Raw genomic sequence first — 23,699 nt, 5'->3', positions numbered from 1 at the left:
CCTGTGTATTTCCTAAAGGTTCCATGCATAGTGCAAACAAACGTAGGAAAAAAAGGCCTCCTTGCTTTGTGTTTCTGCAGAGAATACTTTTTTGAGAATCAACTGCATTCATCACTTTTGAGATCTGGAGTATTTAGGAGGTGACCTTAATTATTTGTTTCCTGTTGTTGTTGTTGTTGTTGATATAGCCAATCTTTTAAAGGCTTTATGTGTATCTAACCTTTAAAAGTGAGAGGTTTGTTGTTGAGCCTTCAGTAATGGAAAGTGTTACCTGTCATCTGAGAGTTGGCAGTGGAACATGAAGGCTGCTTGATATTATGTAAGATGTGATAAACATATTAATTGTAGCTGCCAAATGGCTGCATAACAGAGGATAATGGGAACTGTAGCACACAAAACCTATAATGATGTCTCCAGGTCTTGTCGCATCACTGGGCTTAGACACTTAGGACTTTGTGTGCCCTTTTAAAGTCCAGCTTTAAAGGTCTGGGGCTTGTCTTGATGAGGGATTTGCCCCGGGGTGGATCTGGAGTGGCAGCAGGTCATCTATATGATGCAGCTATCATCCCAAAGCCATCCAGGGGCAAACCCCCTAAACTCTGCTTTTAAAAAGTCAGGCACTTACCCCAACTTTTTTTTAAGTGGAGGCATGCCACAGCCGATGGTGCCCCCTGATTGGTCACCATCGGCTTGAGGGCCGGTTCGGGGGCTGCATGTCCCTCTCTTCCTTCCCCTCCAACTGCCACATTGCTTCTCCCCTTTTTAATTTTTTAATTTTTTTTTAATCTGTAGATGTGATAAACATCTACAAATTAAAAAAAATGGGGGAGGAACAGGGAAACCAGAGGGGGAGAAAGAGAGAGACGTGCAGAACCGAACCAGCTCTCTGACCTCCCTCTGGCTGCCCCCCCCCCACATTCCTCTCCCCCACCCTTTTTTTTAATCTGTAGATGTGAAGGCTCGCATCTACAGATTAAAATAAAAATAAAAATGGGGGTGGAGGAACGGGGCAACCAGAGGGAAGTCACAGAGCCAGCTGCCCCATTCCTCTTCCCTCCCCAGTGCTTGGCCTCACAGCAGCAACTCCACATTGGTGCTCCTTCCTACTCAGATGCCAGGAATGAGTGCCAGTGCAGGAGCCTGCAGCTTCGCAGCGCCAACACGGCGCCATCAAGACAGGGGCCTGGAGGCATCGGGGAAGTTTAGAAAACTATGTAGTCAAAAAGACAAATCCATCACCTCCCCTTCTCTGACTCAGGTATGCTATGGACACATACATTTATATGTCAAGTGTAATTTCCCAGCTCCTCCAAGTTTAATTTCAGGTCCACATTGGCTTTAACACACATTTTAATGCTATCCTCATGCTTGACTACACATTACATGGAAGATGCAGCTAACAACTATATTGAGTGTGTCTTTCTTTCCTTCTTTTTTATGGGGGTGGGTTTCCCAATGTTAACTGGAACATTGAGGGGAGATTTAACACTTCCCTTCCTAGCCACAATTCTACCAGTGATTCTCTCTCCGGGGCAGGGAGTGAGCGATGGGATTTAGGAGGATAAGCCTCGATTTGCTCAATTGATTTGTCCATCCCACTACAAAGCAACTCCTTAAAAAAAGAAAAGAAAAGAAGTTCATTGCACTCCAATCTTGGCAATTTCTAATGAAGTGGACTAATTGTAAAGTGAGAAGTGACTATTTGCTGATGACCCACCGACATGTTTGAAGGATATTCAGAAGTGTGTTGTGAAATCTGTTTTAAAACTGATGAAATCCTTTGCCCTCAAATCTGTTCTAATCAGCCTCATTGACCGCATGTTAAGAACCTAAATTCCACCACCTCTAAGACAAATTGTCCAGACTGATTGCAGCCACAAATGTGTGTGTGTGTGTGTGTGTGTGTGTGTGTGTGTGTAAAATTAAAGAATGCATTGCTATTTAATAGTTCTTCTTATTATTAATAATAATAATAATAATATATTTCTTACACGCCTCTCCACTTGGATCGAGGTGGGGAACTTAAATAAAGCAATCATACATTTTGGCGCATGTTGATGAAATAATAGCACACCCAACAGAGTATACAATATATCATGTATGCTAGTTAGTTAATCTGTCAGATCTGTCCTATATGGGAATCACACAGTAATACAAGGGGCAAAGAAAGGTGCTTTGCAGCATACTTGGAAGGAACATTTTTCCCTTCTCCCCCCTTTTTTATTGTGAATAATAACAAAATAGTACCAAAAAAAGAGTAGTGAAAAGAGAAAGAAAGAAAAAACATTACATACTTAAGAATATCATCACTTTTTTCATTCAAGTGTACCATTCTAAAAAAAGGGGGGGTATACATGGTTTTCAAGAAAAGCAGACCAAATATCTATATATTTATCCACTTGCAAGTTGCGTCTATATAACACCCGTTCAAATGTAGATAGCATTATTGAGTCCCCAGTCCATTGCATTATTGGAGGTGAGCATTTATCCTTTACTTGGAAGGAACATTTGCATTGGGCTTGGTCTTTCCATGAAGAGGTTCTGTTCACGAGGAGCTGCTCCAAGGACCCTTCTAAAGGGAAGACATGATTATCAAGCATTGTTTTCATCTGCTAAGGTTGAGAGACTGGAGGCTGCCTTATGCCAGGTCCATCGAGGCCTATATTACCTGTTCTGGCCAGCAGCATCTCTCTGGGATCTCAGGCAGAGGTCTTTCACATCATCTGCTACTCAATTCAGCATCAGTGGAAGAAATAATAGCACACTCAAGAGTATATACCATGCATGCTAAGTTAGCTAATCTGTCCTACCTGCCCTATTTGGGAATCACACAGTATAGGGCAAGGGAGGTGGGGAAGAATCAGAGATCTTCTACATGAAAAGCATGCTCTCTGTCACTGAGCTATGACATCTTCCTCTCTGTTATTTTTGGAACCCTGAGGACTAGAAATACGTTCTTTTTTTAAAAAAAAAAAATGAAAGCTGGGATTAAAACCTGTGATTTGCAATATGATCACAGCCACGCAATAAGCTAATGCCTTTGATTAATTTAGGACCACGATTTCTCTCTGTTTCTATCTTGCCCCACCCACTATGATGAACAACTGACAACACAGCCCTATGTCAGGGGATGAATGGATGCAGGTGGTTGTTTTATTATTGTTTTAATTTTTGTGAACTGCCCAGAGAGCTTTGGCTATTGGGCAGTATAAAAATGTAATAAATAAATAAATAAATACATGAGGAGCAGACCAGCTGCTAGAAGGATACAGAAGGCTTTGATTCTCACATGGATCTTTTTAGGTTACCCAGAGCTTTATCTGGGCCGGGATCTGGCAATGCTGAGAAGTCAGGGTACTCATATTTGGCTTACAATATTATTTCATTTTACTTGTACCAAAAGTAATAGATACAAGATTTACCAATACTACCTGAAGATAACTGGATCCTCACTCTCTTTCTTCTTTTTAGCCTCAGCATCTCCCACCATCAGCCCTAACAACTCCACTCTGATCGTGAAAAAAGGAGACCCTGTGCGCCTACATTGCTCCGGGAATTCCAGCGTGCAATGGGTCGGCATAAACACTAGGCCTAAAGTGATGGTGTATGACAACGGCACCCTCTATATACCGCAGGCCTCTTGCCAGCAGATGGGAAACTACCGCTGCGGTTATGTCAACAGTACTGAGGAACTGGCATCTGTATTTCTGCTTGTGAAAGGTAAGCAGGCTCATCTACGAATAACACTTCAACCTCTGTTCCTATTATGTGTTTTAAAGCATAATACATAATACATAAATAAAGCACCATTTGGGCCTTCAGTCTATGTGATTAACAACTGAGTGGGATGTAGGGGTGACCATACGTCCCCTCTTAGGGAGGACAGTCCTGTATTTGAAGGGCTGCCAGGGGACCATCCTCTATCTGAAGGTATTCTATATTTGAAGTTCTGTTCTATCCAATTCTGGTTTAAGCCTTGGAAGTGTTGCCCATCAGCAATTAGCCCCTGAACAGCAGACTGAACAGGTAGGCACCCAGGCTGTGGGTTGCAAGGGGCTGTCTAAATGCTTGGAAAGCCCCAGGTTGGCACGCTGCTAATTATATGACGTTGCTGCAATCGCACCAAAGCTGTCTACCAAAGCTGTGGAGAAAAAAATTCCAGAAAAAAATACCCCAACTTTTTTCTCCAAAGGGAGGCAAGGAGGCACAAGACAGCATCACAACAGCACCTTACCTTACTCCGGAGTCACAGCTAAGGTGTGGCCAGGTGGTGCCTGGTGGAAGGCGACCTGTGATTGGTCGTCTTCTACCAGGAAGAGGCCGGGGGCAACTCCAGTCCCCAAATGGCCACCCAGAAACCCCACAGTCCCTTCTCGGCATCGGGATTACCCAACGCCACCCCGGGGGAGGGAAAGTGCAGGGTTTGAGAGGGAGGTGGCGGCAACCCAGCACCATGAAGACACACACACACACCCCGCAGTCTTCCACACAATGTTTCTATTTAAATTATTTCTAAATTTGCTTCTGACAAGGAAATCTGAAAATACCCCAATGAAACCCCTCAATATTTTATGTGAATAAAAGTGCACAAGCACTCTCCCTCTAGCCCCCACTTTCATGCCACACTTATATACTTATAAAACATATGCCAAGTTCATGCACATTGCTGTCCTCATTTTGGGTGGTGCGTTTCCTCTTTTTTTGTGACTCTTAAGTGGCCCCCACTAGCAGAAGGAGACAGTGGGGCTATGCCTCCTGGCCCCGACCCCCATTGTCCATGCATTACGGGGGGATGTGTGTAAAGGAAAGCCTGCTGTGGACGGCAGGGGGCATTCCCCTCCAACACATGGACAGCAGGGGGCCAGCCCAGTGGAGGCTCAACAGCCGTGCTCTTCCCTTCCACACAATAGTTCATTGCGTGGAATGAATGCCTGAGCAGGCTTAACTGTACAATGGATTTCACCATGCATGGAATGATGTGATCAAGAGAAATTCTTTCTGTCAGTCTGTCAAATTCCCTACCAGGTGGAAAATTGGCTCAGCTGGATACACGCAGGACGTTTGTGAGATGAGTATCCCCACAGAACAAGTGGCAAAATGTTTTGAGGAGACCTCAGCTCAGCGCCTGGTCTCACAACCAAGCTGCCTAACTTGATCTTGCTTTCAACTGCTTCCAATGTTTTATTCCAAGAAACCATGTGCACAACAGCTACATGCTGGGTTCAACTTCACCATAATCCCTTAGCCTTTTCTCCCCCTGCAGATCCTAGGTCAGTATGGTGTGTCCCCTTCAGAAAGCCCACTCAGGTGACAGAAGGCAGCGATGTGTTGTTCCCGTGTCTGATCACTGACCCTGGATTCACAGGCAATGTCACCCTTCAGAGAGAAGATGAGAAGACAGTGCCCTTAGAATTCTCTTTCAGCTCTCAGGAGGGCATCCGTTTACACAGAGTACGCATGGAGCATCAAGGCTGGTACCAGTGTCAGGCCCTGGTTCAAGGACAGTGGGTGAATTCTCTAGCAATTGGACTTATTGTTAACGGTAGGTTTGTGGCTGCCGTTGCCACGGTGTGGGTATACATTTCATCACCTTTGAAGCCCTAAATGGTTTGGGTCCAGGTTACCTGCGGGATCGCCTTCTCCCATATAGTCCGCCCCGCACACTCAGGTCCTCTGGGGTGAACTTACTTCAGTCAGCTAAAACTAAGCTGACATCAGTTTCCCAGAGGACCTTTTCTTCTGTTTTCATAGGCCGCTTTAAAGACTAGCAGCTTTAAAGACTAGCCTTTTCCAGCAGGCCTATCCAGATCAATGTTAAATCATGATTTTTTAAGATGTATTGATTCCTGTTCTAATGTTGTTCCCTGCCTCGATCCAAAGGGAGAGGCGGGTAAGAAATAAAATTATTATTATTATTATTATTATTATTATTATTATTATTATTATTATTTCCAGGTTCTGGAGCACACTTTGCAGTGCTAAAGGGTGTTTAGCCTTGCCTATTCCTCTGTGGGAGCACAGAACAATAGGCAAGGATGCAGGCCTTGGGCAAGGATTTGGTGTCCAATGAAATAGTAGTGGTGGCTTATCGGTTGAATATGTGCGCTATGTGTGTGTGCTCCTCAGGAAAGGTGATGATGTGGTTGTGTGATGGCTTCAGCACATTCTTAGTTGTTATTTATTGTGCCACTGGAAAACGTTGGAAACTGAGGGTGTGGTCAAATGTGGGGCTCACAGTGAAAAATTAGGATCGCTTCATACATGTCCAGAGCACTTGAAAAGTAGAATATGGCCAGATCTATCAGGATATAATACTATGGCCCTTTCTACACCTAAGGGTGTAGAGGGATGCAGGGGAGATGAGCCCAGGATTTTTGGCTTCCGGGATTGTCGCCCTGCATCCAGATGGCTGCGCAATGTCCTGGAAGTGAAGAGGGACGTCGCACCTGTCGCTGCCACCATTTTTTAAAAAATAAATAAATAACGGGAGCCGGAGCACACTTGCGCTCCAGCGAAGGTAAGCGTGTGTGTGTTGTTGACCCTACTCCTCACCCCACCCCCGATGTCCCTGGACTGCTCCCGGCCTGGCTCCTTCCCTCTGCTGACCCCCACTATTTGTGAAGAGGAGGGAAGAAGTCAGAATGGGCACCCACACCACCAGCAGTCCTCAGAATCATCCTGGGACCACTGGAAGAATCAGGTTTTCCCAGTGTTTCTTTATCCCTGGGAAAACCCGTGCCCACCCACCCCCACCCCCTGGAGTCCCTGTGCGTCATTTGGACACACAAGGAGCACCCAGGAACAACCCCGGGGGGAAAAGTCAGTGTAGAAACGGCCTATGAAAACACTTTGAAAATGGGATAGGGTCTGTGTCAATGGGCCCCAACAGTTGTCAGTGCACTTCAATACTGTTATAAAGTAGTAGTGTAGATCCTGCCTGTCAAAGCTTGCAGAAAGTGACGGTAACAAGCAAAAGAAGCTCTCTGAGTGTTTTCAGCTAAGAGCAGAGGACAGGCATATAGTAAGAAGAGAAAGGGGCAGCTGAGTGAAATAGCAGATGGTGAAAAATGAAGAAAGCCTGGCAAATTGTGACATCTGCAAATGCTTCTATCAAAGATATGAGAGTATAAAAATGCAAGAGCACATTATCATGAATCTATCATAGCCTGAACTTAACAGACCTTTTTTGATTTGTCATAGAAAACTTCCAGCCTATATTTGTCACCACTGAAACGGAAAGCAATGTGAGAATACAAGGAGAGCCTTTCAATGCCACCTGCAGTATATACTCTCCTTCCTACATCTATAACACCAATTGGACTGTTCCTCCTACTGGAAATGTAAGTCGTAATCTCAGATCTTTCATAGGGACTGTTAGCTCGCCTTGTCTGACATGGCTGAAGTCAATGAGCCTGGACGCGGGAGAGATTTCACCATACAGGATAATTTTTGCAAGGGTTAAATTGTATGTTTTTGCACATTAGCTTTGCAGAGCTGACATGGCTGAGCATAAGTCTTAGCATTTTAAAGGAGCAAACCCATCATTTCATCTAGGCCCTGTTCCTAGCAAACTCTTTACATGATGCAGTCATTGATTCTGATCTTCAAACAGTTCTGCAGGCAAGGACCTTGTTTGTTTTAATGAGGTTTTCGCCCAGAGGACTAGAGGCCCTGGCATGAGCTTTCTGACTATTGTAATTTGTTTTGAGGGTTTTTTGTGACAAATAGTACAGTTTCATGCATCAATGTCACAACCTAGGAACTGCTGTAAACACGAATAAATGCTGCAACTCTATGTTCTCATTTACCAGGTTCTAGGAGGATCCCTAAAGTGTGGGAATGGTTAAGTGAGGATGGGGTGACAACAGAAACAGTGACTTATGTCCCAAAATGTGCCATATGATTTCTATTCTTCCTGGCTGCAGGTCATCGTGACTAAATTGGAGACATATGATCCCGTTAAAAGCTACATCACAGTCTTCGACTTCTTCATCCCTTCAGTGCAGTCACAAGACAGTGGGAAATACACCTGCTTTGGAGGTCGTTCTTCAGGATTTAGTCATTCTTCAGTTACCCTACAGGTGATAGGTGAGCAAGTCCTGGTGGACAAGGGGGAAGCCCTCCCCTTCTTTCCTGCTTTCTTCCCTGTTCCACCTAACAAAAGAATCAAACTGAGCTCTATATTGTGTTATTAATGGAGTCACCATCAGTAGGTAGTGAGAATGAAACTTGCAATGCATGGGAAGAATTTCAAGGAAGGCTATTTTGGACCATGAGAAGGTCATCAATCCCCAGCATCTCCAGGTAAGGCTGGGAAAACTCCTGCCTGAAAGCTTGGAGAGTCACTGCTGGTCAGTGTCAGCAATACTGGGCTAGATGGACCAAGGGTCTAGCTCAGTATGAGGCAGCTTCTTATGTTTGCTATGTTGATGGTGAATGTAGAGAAAGGTCTCCGGCCTTTACTCACTAGTAGACTGGATGCTGCTTCTCAAAGAAAAGGCATCACCTTGGACATAATTATCAAATTTCAGTGAAGCAATAAGCAGGGTTTTGTTTCACGGTGCTTTTAGGAAAGAAGCATGTGGGTTAGCAGGAGAACAGTGGACTTATGTAGATGCCAGTGGAGGTCACAGGTAATTAGCACTCCAGAAGTCTTTAATGTAGTAATTTAATCACACTTTCCTTCCTTCCTTGACGGAGGTAAATTCCTTAAGGATAAATGCAGAAGTAGAAATATTACAAAACAATCAAAACATCAGCCTCCTTTGAACTCACCTACCACCAAAGGCTGACGTCTTTGATGTCCCGTTTACTTGTTTATTCCTTATGCTTATGAATTCCTTATCCTGCTCAACCCATTGGGAAACTCAGAGCAGCCTCCATAGCCAGCCCAGTTGGAGCTGTCTATGGGACTGATGAAGTCCCAAACTTCTGGAGGATACCAGACTGGGGCAGGCTACCCAAGGCCCTGACCAGGTTGAGAGACTTTGCTAGTTTTAACAGTGTGCGGTCATCCTGTGCCTGCCGGCAAATCTCTTGGCCTGCCGTCATTTGGTAATTCACAGTGGAACATATTAAATACTTCCTCTGGAGAGCATGATAGGTGCTGTCAGCTGATGGGAAGTGCTGCCTATGCTATTTTTGACCTGTGACTTCAAATGCTGGCTGGCATTTATCGACGAATGACGGGCATGCAATGCTGAACAGACAGCAGCACAACTGCTCTGTCTGAGTATTGTTCTGTCTTGTGTGCTTCACAATGCCTTAAAAATATACATGCCTGCTATATCCAGCAGATACTGGCCCCGTTAGCTAGCATCCCAATAAAACATCAGCTCAGGTTCCTGAAAACCACTTCAGTGGTAGCAGACTGCCTTATCTCTCATATATATATATATATATATATGAGAGAGAGAGATATTCTCCCCTCGACACTACAAGCAGTTTCTCAGATTTAATAATAATAATAATAATAATAATAATAATAATAATAATAATAATTTTTACTCGGCTCTCCGTTTGGATCGAGGCGGGGAACAACAATAAGTATAAAATACATAAAATGGAATTAAAAACATAGTATACATTATTAAAACATCCTAAAAACATCCTAAAATTCCACTGGATAGGCCTGCTGGAATAGATGCCATCTCTGAGGATGATTAAAAGGCAGCAAGTGTTTTTAAGCAAGTTGTTTGTGGCATTAAAAGGCTACAGTTTTGCTATATGGACTCCCATTGACTGATCATTAAAGACAGGAGCGGGCTTGCAGGATCTCTTTTCTCACTTGTGGCGGTTTTTCTAGATGGACATGACGGCCTTTGCCAAGTCATGCTGTCCTTTACTGAGTCAGGAATTTCCTGACAATTCAGCGTGTTTTAAATATGACTGCTTTCTGGAAGTCGGTGTGGATGTATTTTGGTAGGCTCAATTTCTGAAGGTTTTCTGTGTAGTTTTTTGATATGGTGTCAGTGACTAATGTGACTAACGAAATAATTGTGACCTTTTTCTGTTGCATTGTTGTTGTTGTTGTTGTTGTTGTTGTTGTTGTTGTCCTAAGATACATCAAGGAGCTGGTGCTATTTTGAGTACTATAATTGAACTGAGAGCTCAGTCTTTACACACAAATCCACACCTGGTTACCCCAAGCTTTCTTCACTGCATTAATATAATTTAGGGTGGCTGGGTGGTGGGGGAGTGAATAATTTTCTTGTTAAACAGTTGGGAGCCAGAAACTCTTCCTGATCTACTGCCAAACTGTAGTGTATGTGCATTGGTTAGTGAGCAGAAATAAGCAGAGAAGCTTACAGGATCCAACCCACTAGGCTTTGTGCTTTGGTCTCGCTTCAAGGAGGAATAGGCATGCTACCAGCCTAAAGAAACTTATGGCCCTATGGAACAGCTTCTGTCTATTGTTGGGAACCCATAGATACCCAGCTTGATTAGCTGGAAGGAGGTGTGAGCTTTCTTTGCATGTATGTGTTCTGCATCCATTTTCTATCAATAAACTGTCATCTTTTTTACACAAGTGGCTTGTTTCACCTTGGCAGTCAAAAGAATCTGATTGATGACTGGGGGGTTGTCCATGTGCAGGGAAAGCCCCACGATTGCTGTGGATCTGTGTCCATTAGACGACGCAAGCGCAGCTCCACAGCCACCATGGCACTTCCCCACGATGCTGCGATGTGAAGAAGTCCTGCCCATTCCTGATACAAGGCACCAAATCCCAGCCTGGCGCACCCCCGCTGATAACAGAGTTGCACCCCCTCTCCACAAGGAAAATGACTCTTCTCTCTGTGCCCCTCCCCCACTTACCCTTCATTCTGCAACATCTTCATTCCTTTTCTTTTCAGACAAAGGATATTTGCGTTTGTCCACCGTTCAGAACAAGAGCCAGGAGAAAAGTGTGCTTGACAGCCTGAAACTCCAGGTGCTCATTGAGGCTTATCCTAGACCTCACACATATCGATGGACACACAGGAACCCATCTGGAAGTGCCATGGATGCTACGTACACTGGCCAGATGAGTTTTGGCAAAAACAGGTAAGAAATATACTGTATATATTGGGCCAGCTCTTTCCTAAATGCCTTTCCAAACTATAGTTTTAGTGCGCAGGTGTGTCAGAACAACATGGAGAGCTACTTCTTACAAATGCAGAGCTGAAGCCCCCACCGAAGGTGGAGCAGGAGGAGTGGCAAATTACATGCTCCCCCACCACCAGGAGGCTACCTCCACACACACACTCTGGGTGGGTGCTCCAGAGAGTCCTGCTGGCTACTTTCCCGCTGTGGCATTTGCCACAGTGGGAGAGCTGAGCAAATGGGGCTCTCTGGAGCGGCTGCCTGGCCTGGCCGCACAACAGCAGGTGCTCCAGAGGGCCCTGGCAGCCCTCCTCTCTCACTGCAGCAAATGCCACAGGGAGAGAGCAACCGGCAAGGCTCTCCAGAGCAGTCACCTGCCCTCTGGCTCATCCCCGAAGATCCTCTCAGGGTGATCCTGTCTGTCTGGAGAGCCATGTCAGCCATAGAAAGTGGCCTGCATGGCTCAGCCAGGCCCAAATGCCTGGGGTCCTGAGGTGTCCTTCTTTGGGGTGGGGTGGGGGGTATCTCTGGATATTACGTAGGAGGTCCCTAGGTATCTCTTGTACTGTGGGGCTAAGACAAGGTACAGGATAAGCTCTCCCACAATGCCCGGTGCTGAGAAAGGATCCCTCAGAGCCAGGCGTTTGGGCCTGGCTGTCTCTCTGCAGAGTCATTCCGCTGGTTTTTATGGCCTGCAACACTTCTGGTTTTACAGCCAACATGACTTTTCAGAGAGCAGCAACAACAAGAGCTGTGGCGGCAGCAATGGGGAGGTAGGTGGGAGATGTTAGGTGAAGCAGGGCTGGGAGGAGGGCAGACGTAGTGCACGGTGGGGGAGAGATGCGTTGGAGGCATGTATGTGCCCTCCCAGCTCAGGCAGCAGGAGAGCTTGCACCAGCCCTGTACAGATTACTTCCACGTGGACTCCAGAATACCACAATTCAAGCAGCATCCCACATATGTGTTTGTATTGTGTTCTTCCTCTGAGGCTCTCACAGCAGTGTTTCAGCCTCACCAGAAACCTTCAGGGTAGGACGGGAACTTGCCGAAGACCACACTGTGGGTTTCATAGCTGAGCAGAAATTTGAACCTAGGTTTCCCATGTAGCTGTTTGCCCATATGAATTAAAGATACCCAAACTCTGTTCAGCATCCATAATTTCCCCCTGGTCTGTATACCTTGAAAGTTCATTTGATTGGCCATTTCAAGTTGGAGCTCTAATTTGTAAGACTAGGCCAGTACACCACAATGGTGCGCCAAACTATGCGGCAGTTGAGCCTTGGGAGGTGTTCTCCATGCAACACCCGCTTTGCATGCAGAAGGTCCCAGGTTCAATCCCCATCATCTCCAGATAGGGCTTGGAAGGAATCCTGCCTGAATCCCTGGAGAGCTGTTCCTGCCAGTCACTGTTGACAATACAGGGCTAGATGGACCAATGGTCTGACTCAGTATGAGACAGCTTCCTGCATTCCCAACTTCAAGTTTGTCAACTGGCTGAAATCAGTTTGCCATCACTTTAATGCATGGTAAAACCTGTGCATCAAAGCTTTTCAAATACAGTGGCTAAGGCCGGATCTACACTACTGCTTTAAAGCGCTTTATAACAGTTATAAAGCGCTTTAACTGCTTTAAAGCGCTATAAAACTGTTATAAAGCGCTTTAAAGCAATAGTGTAGATCCGGCCCTGTACTGGATTGTAAAACTGGGACAGGTTATTCATTTAGCATTGAAGCCTGCTTTCCCCAACCTGGTACCCTCCAGATACAATAATAATAATAATTTATTTCTTACCTGCCTCTCCATTCTGATCGAGGCGGGGAACAACAGTAAATATAAAATACATAAAACTGAATTAAAACATAATATACATTGTTAAAACATCCTAAACCCATTTTAAAAACATCCTAAAATTCCACTGGATAGGCCTGCTGGAAGAGATCAGTCTTAATAGCTTTCTTAAATGCTGATAGGCTGTTAAGTTGACAAGTCTCCTCCAGCAGGCCATTCCACAGTCTGGGAGCAGCAGAAGAGAAGGTCCTCTATAGACTACAATTCCTGGCATTCATGACCATTGGCCATGCTGGCTGGGTCTGATGGTTGTTGAAGTCCAGAACATCTGGAAAGCACCCAATTGGAGAAGGCTGTGGAATGAATTATGCCTTCTTTCCCACCTCTGGAAGGTATATTTTGGAAAGCGAAATTGACCCTAAGGCATGCAAAATTACCACAGGTTGCAGGGGCTCTATGGGAACCCTCTATTCTGATTGCTCCTGAAACAACTTTACCATGCATATTTGTTCTCTCTTTTGGAAGGTACAACAATACACTGAATCTGAACTGGACAATAGAAAGTCGTAGCGGAATATATACATTTTTTGCAGATAATGGTGAAGCCAATGCATCCATTTCTTTCAACATCTTTGTGAAAAGTAAGTACTTCATCCACTTAGATTCTTCCAATATTCTTTCAAAGTTCATAAACAACACTAGAAAACTCAGCCTCAACCAACAAGTGAAATAAAGTGAAAGTTCAGGGTGATCCTGCTGCTCTTCCTGTAAGCAAATGAAGTGCTAAAACAGCAATACCAACAAAATAATCCCAAGGCAGTTTTGGTTACATTGGAAGCCAAATATCTCCAAGGCAGCCCCCAGGAGTAGCTCAGTAGCTCAGGAAAATTAAAATATTTTCATAGCAAACTGAACACTAGCCTTGACTCTTCCTTAGGTCCCCAAACAAGGGATGCCATAGCAGTTCTCAGGGGCCAAGATACACTTTGGAACTCCATCTATGTCAGAAGTAGCCTTTCCTGATGGATCTAAAACAATCTATAGACAAGGGAAATCACTTCATTCATGCCTGAATGAAGTGACTGCCAACTACAGCAGGGGTGGGCAGAAGGGAGAGCTCCAGATGTTTGGGGCTTCAGCTCCTAGAAACCCTTGCCAGCATGATCTAATGGTCAGGAATGCTGGGAGTTGAAGTCCAAAGCATCCAGAGATCTACTTTCTTCCCACCTCCAGATGGCAGAACAGCTGGGATCCAAAGGCCACATCTAATGACATTGACATGTTACTCTTTCCCATACTCCATGTCCCATTATATTTCATGAAATGAAGAGAATGTGTTTACATGGTTGCTGTACTTCACGGTTCCTTTGCATTTGCTCTTCAGCCCCACCTAAAGCTCTACTGTTGACCAATGGTTCCAACATCATTTTGTGTAAATCCACCGGTTATCCTGCTCCACGTATTGAATGGTACACATTGCCTCGCCATCAGCACACAGACAGGTGAGTTAACAGATCAATCCTATGGATATTCACTCAAAAGAAGGCCTCCAAGTAGGACTTACTCCTGGCTAAGTAAGGGCTTTGCTAGACGGAGGTTTCAGCCCGGGCTGACTCCGGGCTCACCTCTGTGTATCCAGATGACGCACAGGGGATCCTGGGATCAGCCAGAGCTGAAACCTCTTTCAGCCCAGGATAACCCGTATTAACCGTGGCCTCGGGCTGAGCCCGAGACTGCTGACGTCTAGCTCATTCCACCGCTTTTCCTGGCTATCACGCTTACTTGCCAGTAGCTGGGACAAGCGGCGGAGCCCGGGGGAGGTGGGGGGAGATTGGAGCCCGGGGGAGGTGGGGGGAAGATTGGAGGCAGGGGGAAGGGTTTGGAGCCCGGGGGAGGTGGGGCCCGGGGGAAGTGGGGGGAAGATTGGAGGAAGGGGGAAGGGGGCGGGGGGCGGGCGACGGAGCTGGTGGGGATGGGGGAGAAACGAAGCCGGCGGAAGACGGGGGACTGGCGGGTGGGCAACAGAGCTGGCAGGGATGAGGGGGAGAACAAAGCCAGCGGGAGAGGGGGGGGACTAATGGCCAAGGAGGGGGGAGCAGGGAGAAGGTTTTTTTTTAAGGGCCTTACCTAAGTGCAGGAGCGTTCCTGCGTCCGGACCCTTTAAAAAATGAAAAAAAATGGCGGACGCAATGGGGCTTTGCTTTCCCCTGTCGCATCCACGTCTAGCAAGGTGCGACAGCCCGTGCTACTTGTAGCATGGGCTCGCTGCTCCTCCTGCCCGGATTAGGTGGTAGATCTAGCAAAGCCCTAAATGTGCATGTGATTGCAACCTTAATCTGTTACACATACACAAAAACAAACACATACAGATACGGATATGGATATAATGCAGATATAGATATAGACAGTAATTCCTCTAGTCATCAGGAAATGCCTTACAGAACCATTACACCTAGTCAAAATCAGGTTGAGGTCAACCGAAAGAAATAAAAGGAGTTGGGAAAGAATGAGTTATTCAGGAAAATAGCTGAATACCAGTAAAAGTGCTGCTACTTTGTTAGCATTTGGGGCTTCCAGATCCCTATCTTTGGAAATGATCATCAAGCATGTTCCTGCATTTTTGCTATAGGTTGTTCTATGCAATCCACACCAGGACTGCTGATCATTGCTGGTCTAAATGAGCTAAGAGGATTAGTGCGGACAGCATCAGAACCAGCAATGGCAGCATTAAACCCTTGCATTAGGAGGCACCTCTTCCGTGAAGTGTCTCTTTCCCCAGTGCTATTGTCACTGGGAATGGGGCAAGGAAAGCTGCAGTCTGGACTCAGCCCACTTGGTTCATTGGCCCCACAGAAGAAGGTCCGGCAATTAACTGAGGGCATCTTACCCATCCATGTAACCGGGGTGGGTGGGTGGGGGGAGAGAGAATATTTTTGGTCCCAAAGGTCACATGTGATGCTGGGTCAGGGGCCATGTGCGCTTGCACACACACGCACACACACACACACGGCCAGACCAAGACATTTTGCTACCTGAGGTGAAGAACAGGGTGGCGCCTTCTCCCATTCTACGTACAAAAGCCAACTGCACTGGCTGTTGAGTCTTGCTTCCCTACTGGGGATGGGGCAGCACCTGAAGGCAGCAGGCTAACCTAGGGGGTGCAGAGCAGGCTGTGTGGCCAACAGCTCTCTCCTGTGCTACATTCACTGCCGCCTCCCACTGTCTCACTCTGCCTAATGGTATGGCTGACCCTGCACATACACATATGTAAACACAAGTACAAGGATACATCCCAGCAATCTGTGTGAGGATCTCTGAGGGAGGAAATAGAGACCATTCTCTCCACCCCCTCCCCCAGTGATCCTGATGCAGATTGCTCTTTCCTGACTCCAGTTGCGTCCAGTTCTGGGCTCCACAATTCAAGAAGGACGCAGACAAGCTGGAACATGTTCAGAGGAGGGCAACCAGGATGATCAGGGGTCTGGAAACAAAGCCCTATGAAGAGAGACTGAAAGAACTGGGTATGTTTAGACTGGGCATGTTTAGCCTGGAGAAGAGAAGATTGAGGGGAGACATGATAGCACTCTTCAAATACTTAAAAGGTTGTCACACAGAGGAGGGCCAGGATCTCTTCTTGATCCTCCCAGAGTGCAGGACACGGAATAACGGGCTCAAGTTAAAGGAAGCCAGACTCCAGCTGGACATCAGGAAAAACTTCCTGACTGTTAGAGCAGTGTGACAATGGAATCAGTTACCTAGGGAGGTTGTGGGCTCTCCCACACTAGAGGCATTAAAGAGGCATCTGGACAAGCATCTGTCAGGGATGCTTTAGGATGGATTCCTGCATTGAACAGGGGGTTGGACTCGATGGCCTTGTAGGCCCCTTCCAACTCTGCCATTCTATGATTCTATGATTCCTAAGAGCAGGGGGGAAGAGTGATCGATATGAAGATCTCTGGGGAGGGAGTGGGGAGTACAGGTGGTGGGGAATCTGGCAGTGATGGTGAGGTCAGAGCACCTTTGGCGGGGGACACTGTAAAGGCCTTGGGCTGAGTTGTGCACGCCTGTCATAACAGAAAGAAACATCCCAGAAACGGAAGAATGAGCCAATATTGGCAGAGGAGATTCTGCTGACATATCTCTCATCACCTTTGGTTATCTAGCAGATGCAGCCAAGACGGAATACTGCAGAAGAACGACACCAGCCCACAGATCACCCGTGCAGTTCCTTTTGAAGGCGTGTCGGTGAAGAGCACCTTGAACATTGAGGAGATGGGAGACAATGTCACGTTTTGCTGCCTAGCAGTTAATAGCGAAGGGGATGATTTCATCTTCATTCCTTCAGTTCTTGCTAATGGTGAGATAAATCCAAGTACTTCATTGGCAATGAGTTAGCTTTCCAGGGGTGCCTCACTAAATCCTGAATGTGGCTGCATTTATAGTAAAAGGTGCATACAAACAAAACACTTCTGGGTTTTCGTCTGTTTGAATTGCAGCTATTTTATTTTCACTCATTAGTAGTTCGTCCATTACATTTTTTTTTAATTCATTTCATTTCCCATTGATTTTAATGGTTGACTCAGCTAGTCTTCTGCCTATATCTTTTGGTTTTTCCATCCAAATGGAATTGTAGTAGTCAAATGCCTGAAAAATTCTGGATGGAAGACACCGAAGCTGTAGGAGCGAGAAGGTAAGCCAGGTCCCCCATTGAAGCCAATGAAAAATTAAATGGTGAAGTTAAAATGAATGCAAAACAAATGTGTTTTCATTTGGAACTCATTCATTTCAATTCCCATTAGATTTTGTAAATAAAATGAAGGAAACAATTGGGGCTTATTTGTCTTCTTTTGTTTTTGTTCCTTTTAAAACAAATGCACACCCCTAATCTCCAGTCCCCAGAGCAGTTTCTCAGTGTTACTAAAATGCATTGCTCTTTCTAAAAATAATTTAAAAAATAAAAATAAAAATTGAATTTTTATTTATTGAGTTTCTTGGTCTTTAAAAAGACCCAACGCAACTGACTTATTTTAACATATACAATATAAAATATCTAGAACAATTTCCAGTTAAATACCAAAACATATATATGAATGAATGAATGTTTAATTCAACCTTACCCAACCTGGGTCTCTCCAGATATTTTGGACTATGACTCTTGAAAGCCCCAGCCAGTGTAGCTAAAGGTTAGGGATAGTGGAAGTTGTGACATGTTTAGGAGGATCCCAGGTTGGGGAAAGCTGGTTTAATTGAATAAAGTTCATACAGAACTTAATGCAGACAGTCTTCTAGAGCCTGGATGTACCGAAGGAATCAGTAGTGGAATCAGTGTTTTACATAGCAATGGAGGAAAGCATCCGGCTTCATGCTATGGATGGGGCGTGGGGGCGCTATCTGCTGTTCTAATATTATATTTATATGCACACTAAGCTCACAAACAGGCTGAAGGATCTGATTCTCAGGAACATCCAGGAATGATGGGTGTACTTTCAACATTATCTTCTTCTTCCTCTCGTTTTTCTAGGGATAGAAAGGAACCCAAGCGATATTCCCAAGCCAGTTATTATAGCCTGTGCAGGAATAATGTTTCTTCTTCTTCTGTGTATCGCCTTCTTATTCTACAAATATAAACAGGTTAGATTTCATGTGGATTGTCTGTGTTTTGGTCCTTCCTCTTTTGGGGTGTAGGCTTAGTGTAGGGACTCAGATTTTTAGGGGCTTCAAAATCTCCGTAGGAAAAGAAATAGGGCCCGTACAAAAGCTCAACCAAGACAATTGAACTTAAATGTCAAAATATTTATTCTGACAACACTGTGCATCTCCTGCTCCATTTTCTGGTTTTAACGCTAAAATTAAACCCAAAGAAAATCCAGCCCTTTTGGAATATATCGGTATTTGTCGGGTTTTCTTGCTGTGTGCAGGCAATGTTGTGCTATAAAATGCCCACTAGAGGATGCTGTCCCATTCAATTGCATTGAGGCTGTACAAGCCATGTGGTCGCTGCTCTTTTCCTCATGTAATTACAGCTCATTGCAGAAGTGGAGGAGAAACAGGAAGGAGAGCCACAGTTAAGGGAATGTGATTTCTCCCATCTGAAGGAGCTCAAGGACACAGATGTAGGGCTGGATCCAGGATCTTCCTTCTATAAACAAAAGGGCTGGTTACAAGAAGTGTCTCCTCCTTTTCCCTGCACCACAGCATACCCCATTCGGTAGGGTTCCCCCTCCCAAACCCTCTACACAGCATCTTCAAGGAGCTGAAAGGGCCGCCGTGGGGAGGAGGAGGTGGGGAAGTCCACTTCTGCCAGCGCAGTTGCTCACGCTGAAATCCGGATCCAAAACCTACATTTTTAATTGCACACAACCAAATCTGATGACCGTACTTTAATCAGCTTGTTATGAGTTTGCTTTAAATCTGTGGGTCTCAGTTTATAAATTCATGGGCCTCCACAAAACTAAATCTGGGCTTGGATTGATAATATCACTCACAACATCTGCGGAGCAAGCTATTGGGAGTTTTACAGTCCAGTCCTAAGCACAGTGGGACTTAGGGTGCAATAATGGGCTCTCCTTCTAAAACCATGCAAAAATGCTATGAAATCATGTATGTTTGATTAATCTATATTTTGGCTTATTTACAGAAACCGAAGTACCAAGTCCATTGGAAGATTATTGAGGGCTGTGAAGGAAACAATTACACCTTTATTGACCCCACCCAGCTTCCTTACAATAAGAAATGGGAGTTTCCTAGAAACAATTTGCAATTTGGTGAGAAACAATGCTAATCTACTACTGGCCGCTCATCAGTAATTCATCCTGTCCACCCAAATTGGGCAACATTCCAAATTATTGACATGCTATAACAGTCTTAGCTTTGTGTTGGATTGCAGCATTTATTTCCTTGCAAAACTTGGGAGTTTGCAGAATTAGGAAAATTATGTAAAATAAAAATGAAGTCTTGATTCCAAGCTAGCAGTAGAAGATGGCTGCATTCAGACAACACTTTAGTCAATGGTGGGTTAATAGTCAACTCATAGTTGGTTATTTTGCAGGTTCTCCCCACACAACATGTTCCTACACAACTGTGGAGTTGTTGGGGCTGGTGTTGACAAATTGTCAACCCGGCATTTGACAGACACAGTCCCCACCCCCCTCCTTCCTCAGTCCTGGTGCTATCCCAGCAGCCTCTGCGAGTTGTGCTGGCTGAAGCAGAGTGGCTGGCATGATTTGGGCCAGTCTTGCCCAGGAACTCTGTAGCCAGCCAAAACAGTCCACTCAACCCTGCAAAATAGTCCACTGAGCCCGAAAGACAACACTGTAACCAACTGTTGTACAGATAGTCAACTCTGCTGAATGTTATTTTGGGAGTCAACTGTGGGGTGGTTTTTCCCCTGACAGACAACACAATAACCAACCATTGGCCACTCAACTGATGGTTGACTACTTCAACCACCATCGGTTATCATGTTGTCTGAACCCAGCCAATGTTGGTCTGTCGGGGGGGGGGGGGCACCCAAAAAATCAAGGCTAGGAATAATGGAGAAATAACAGGAAACTGTTCAAGGCATAGAAACTGCTTCCTGTTGTTCACTGCAAACCTTGCCGTGGCACACTCTGGCTTATTCACCCTTAGGAGATGCTGCTCACATGCTTTCAAATCTGTGTGTATGTGTGTGTGTCTGCGTGCGTGTGTGCACAAGCGCTCACACAAACACATGTATATGTAAAGAGCTTACTGAATCAATGTCAAAAATCCTTCTCTTAATTCTGTTGTGCTTCTAAGCAATGTATTTGCTTTCACAGGGAAGATCCTGGGAGCTGGAGCTTTTGGGAAGGTGATTGAAGCCACAGCGTTCGGGTTGGGGAAAGAAAATTCCAGCCTGAAGGTGGCTGTGAAAATGCTAAAATGTAAGTGCCGAGTTGGTAGAAAAGGGTCCTATGGAGAGGAGAGGGTGAAAGATTCTATACCTAAGAAGAAAGGTCCCCTTGAGATATAGAAAGGATGCCCCAGAATTTTCAAAGGCAATTTACGCCATGGGATTTCTCCTCTGCAGGAGTGGAGAGTTTCACTCAACCAGAGTACAGCTCCCAAGGTCAATGCAATTGTACATAGCATTACCAGGTGACCAAGTGAAAGCTGTACTTAATACACACCTTGGTTCCCTACTTTATAATTATGCAGAAGTCATGATATACTCCTTTAGGGTCTCAAGGTTTAGATCCAGAGGTCCTATAACTTTAAGGCTAGTCTTTATTTATTTATTAAATTTATATACCGCCCCATAGCCAACGCTCTCTGGGCGGTTTACAAAAGTTAAAACAGTGAACATTAAAAAGTATACAGTTTGCCAGGTACAATATTTTTCATTGCAGTGACAGGAGAAGCTACAGGTGGCTAAACAGACACACACAGCCTCCTCTATGGAGCCCTTAGGCACATTCTGCCATGCCCGGCCAAGCCTGGGCATGGGGAGGGTTTTGTGGGCGGGGCAAGACTGAGACGTGGCCACCCTGCATTGGCAGGGCCTCTGGGGACTGGGAGGGGTTGGGCACCTTTATCAAGGGACGCTTGACCCCTCCAAGCCCTCTTGCCCTCGTGCTCCGCGGCTCCCTCCCTCCCTGCCTGTAGACAGTGTGTTCTTTGGGTCGCCTTTATGGGGCCGAGTAGGAATTTTTTGCTCCCGCCCTGAATTGGACGTGAGTTGTTTCGCCTACTCCACACTGTAAGACATCGGGGGAGTTTAACTAGGTCAATTTGGCTGCTAGCGATTTGGTCACCTAGTTCAAGGCAGGTAGAGAAGGCATCCAGAGGGAATATAATGGCGAGATTCCAAGGCACTGTTTCAGTGATTGGTGGCTCCCGGTGTTGAGCCCTGTGGCCAGGCCGGGGGATAAGGACCACCTTTGAGGCCGACCTCGCTCACCCACCTTGAGCCCGCGGGGGCAGGGGTTGGGGGTGACAAGGGAAGGTCTCCCTATCCCTGGTTGGGGATGGACAGCGGGGTGGCGAAACCAAGCGCCACCTGCTGGACCAGGAAAGCTCGCCCGTTCACTTAGGAAGGCCTGCACGCAGGCCTGGCTGGATGCCTGAGGAGAACCCCCTTTGCAGATCTTGAATAAATGTGGCCCAGTTTAACTCCATCACTTGTGTCGTCTCTTATTTCTTGCGTCCCTCCCACAAAAGGCTTAAAGGCACAGAAGTCCTCTCAAGGTTTAGTGCTGACAAATTTTATGCTTGTTCCATTATTCAGAGCTGAAGTTTGGGCTCACAGGAATCTGATTAACATAGACTTTGCTTAATTAAAGACATTTTATTTTTCTATATTTAATACATTTAATATTTAATACAACAAATGGAGTTTTCTTTGACCATTCAAATGTGCAGTAGAAAAATAAAGTCCAACTTTCCACAATCAAAACATTGGTGATAGGTTAAAAGCTTGTTTTATTGTCCAAACATTTCATTGTTAATACAACATTCTCATTACCAGAGCCCCTGGGCTGCTTCACTCATTGAAATAAGGTTTGAAATAGATCCCAGGAAGCTTCCAGGATCCAACTATAAACTTAACACACAACATTGTCTATTAAAGAGGCATTCTCTAGAAAATTACACAGGCCAGTTCACATGTAGGATGAATGATCCTTTTAATATGGTTGTTGTCGGTGAAATAAAAGATGTTGTTCGAAGTACTCTGATACAGAATAGTTGCCATGTTGGTCTCAAAGAAGTAGCAATACATTATAGATAAAATATGTATCTTCCACGTGTTACAGGGCTCTTAATTGTGCAGTTAAATCTTTTGGATACAATCCCAAGTATTTCTCCCTAAGCACAAACTCCTAGCATGAGACTGATCTTACAGGGACAACACTTCTTTCCATGCCCCCATTGCCTGGAGGAATCCAGGAAGGTTCCATGAGCCAGGTGAGGAAGCTCCATGGGTCAGAGGAACACCGCCCCTGTTCTAAGGTGTGCTGACACTCTAGGCATAGTGATTCTAAGTGACTACTCCCTAGAGTTCTTTTTATCCTCTTTCATCTCATCTATTCAATTTTCCCCTGTATACCCATGTTTCTCTCTTTCTTTCCTACACCCATCCCCATGTTAGATTTTGGATGTAACTCTTCTCATTGTTTGTTTCAGCAACAGCACATACTGATGAACAAGAAGCACTCATGTCAGAGCTGAAGATCATGAGCCATTTAGGCCACCATGAGAACATTGTCAACCTGCTGGGAGCATGTACTCATGGAGGTAACAAGATGTCATGGCAGCACAATATTCCCCATCACTTCCATTTTGGTTCTCCTGTGTTTTGTTTTCCCCATTTCCTTTTCTTGAAAATCTATGTCCCTTTCATTATGGTAAAGATGCATTTCAGCAACATCTTTACCATAGTGGAAGCGATATAGATTTTTCAAGTCAAGATCACAATCACCAACAAATTAAATATTTCTTCTTTGAAAATGCCAGACCACCTGCTGAATATTAAGATCCCAAACCTAAAGATATACGGGCATCAGGAAATTAAATGACAGCATGCCAGATATTTGGCATGACCTTAACTGAGTGAGCACAAGCTAGAACTAGTTAGAACTGGGATACTTCAGTGGGGTAGAGTGGGGAACTTTTCCTTTGACCAAAACTGGCATGCCTTTTCTCTTCCTCCTCCATCAGTAGAACCCTGGGGTGGGGGGATCTACACTACTGCTTTGAAAGCGCTTTAAAGCACTTTGAAAATGTTTTGAAACCTGTATATGCAGTGTGTCCTGGGCCCCAACAGTTGTCAAAACTGTTATAAAGCGCTTTAAAGCAGTAGTGTAGATCCC

General features: G+C 45.2%; 1 protein-coding gene across 1 annotated transcript in view; it reads left to right on the top strand.

The window, feature by feature from the left end:
• Positions 1–23,699, top strand: part of CSF1R (colony stimulating factor 1 receptor) — a 51,807-nt gene that overhangs the window by 14,167 nt on the left and 13,941 nt on the right. The window contains exons 2-13 of the mRNA XM_063120856.1: positions 3,472–3,720; positions 5,264–5,542; positions 7,201–7,340; positions 7,926–8,088; positions 10,854–11,043; positions 13,396–13,511; positions 14,255–14,372; positions 17,034–17,227; positions 18,392–18,501; positions 19,508–19,634; positions 20,670–20,774; positions 23,014–23,124. Of these exons, the coding sequence (XP_062976926.1) occupies positions 3,472–3,720; positions 5,264–5,542; positions 7,201–7,340; positions 7,926–8,088; positions 10,854–11,043; positions 13,396–13,511; positions 14,255–14,372; positions 17,034–17,227; positions 18,392–18,501; positions 19,508–19,634; positions 20,670–20,774; positions 23,014–23,124 (1,902 nt within the window). The remainder of the gene's footprint in view (positions 1–3,471; positions 3,721–5,263; positions 5,543–7,200; positions 7,341–7,925; positions 8,089–10,853; positions 11,044–13,395; positions 13,512–14,254; positions 14,373–17,033; positions 17,228–18,391; positions 18,502–19,507; positions 19,635–20,669; positions 20,775–23,013; positions 23,125–23,699) is intronic.

Source organism: Elgaria multicarinata, chromosome 3, assembly GCF_023053635.1.
Source record: "Elgaria multicarinata webbii isolate HBS135686 ecotype San Diego chromosome 3, rElgMul1.1.pri, whole genome shotgun sequence".
Taxonomy (NCBI): domain Eukaryota; kingdom Metazoa; phylum Chordata; class Lepidosauria; order Squamata; family Anguidae; genus Elgaria; species Elgaria multicarinata.
This window is presented reverse-complemented; position numbering and strand designations above follow the sequence as displayed.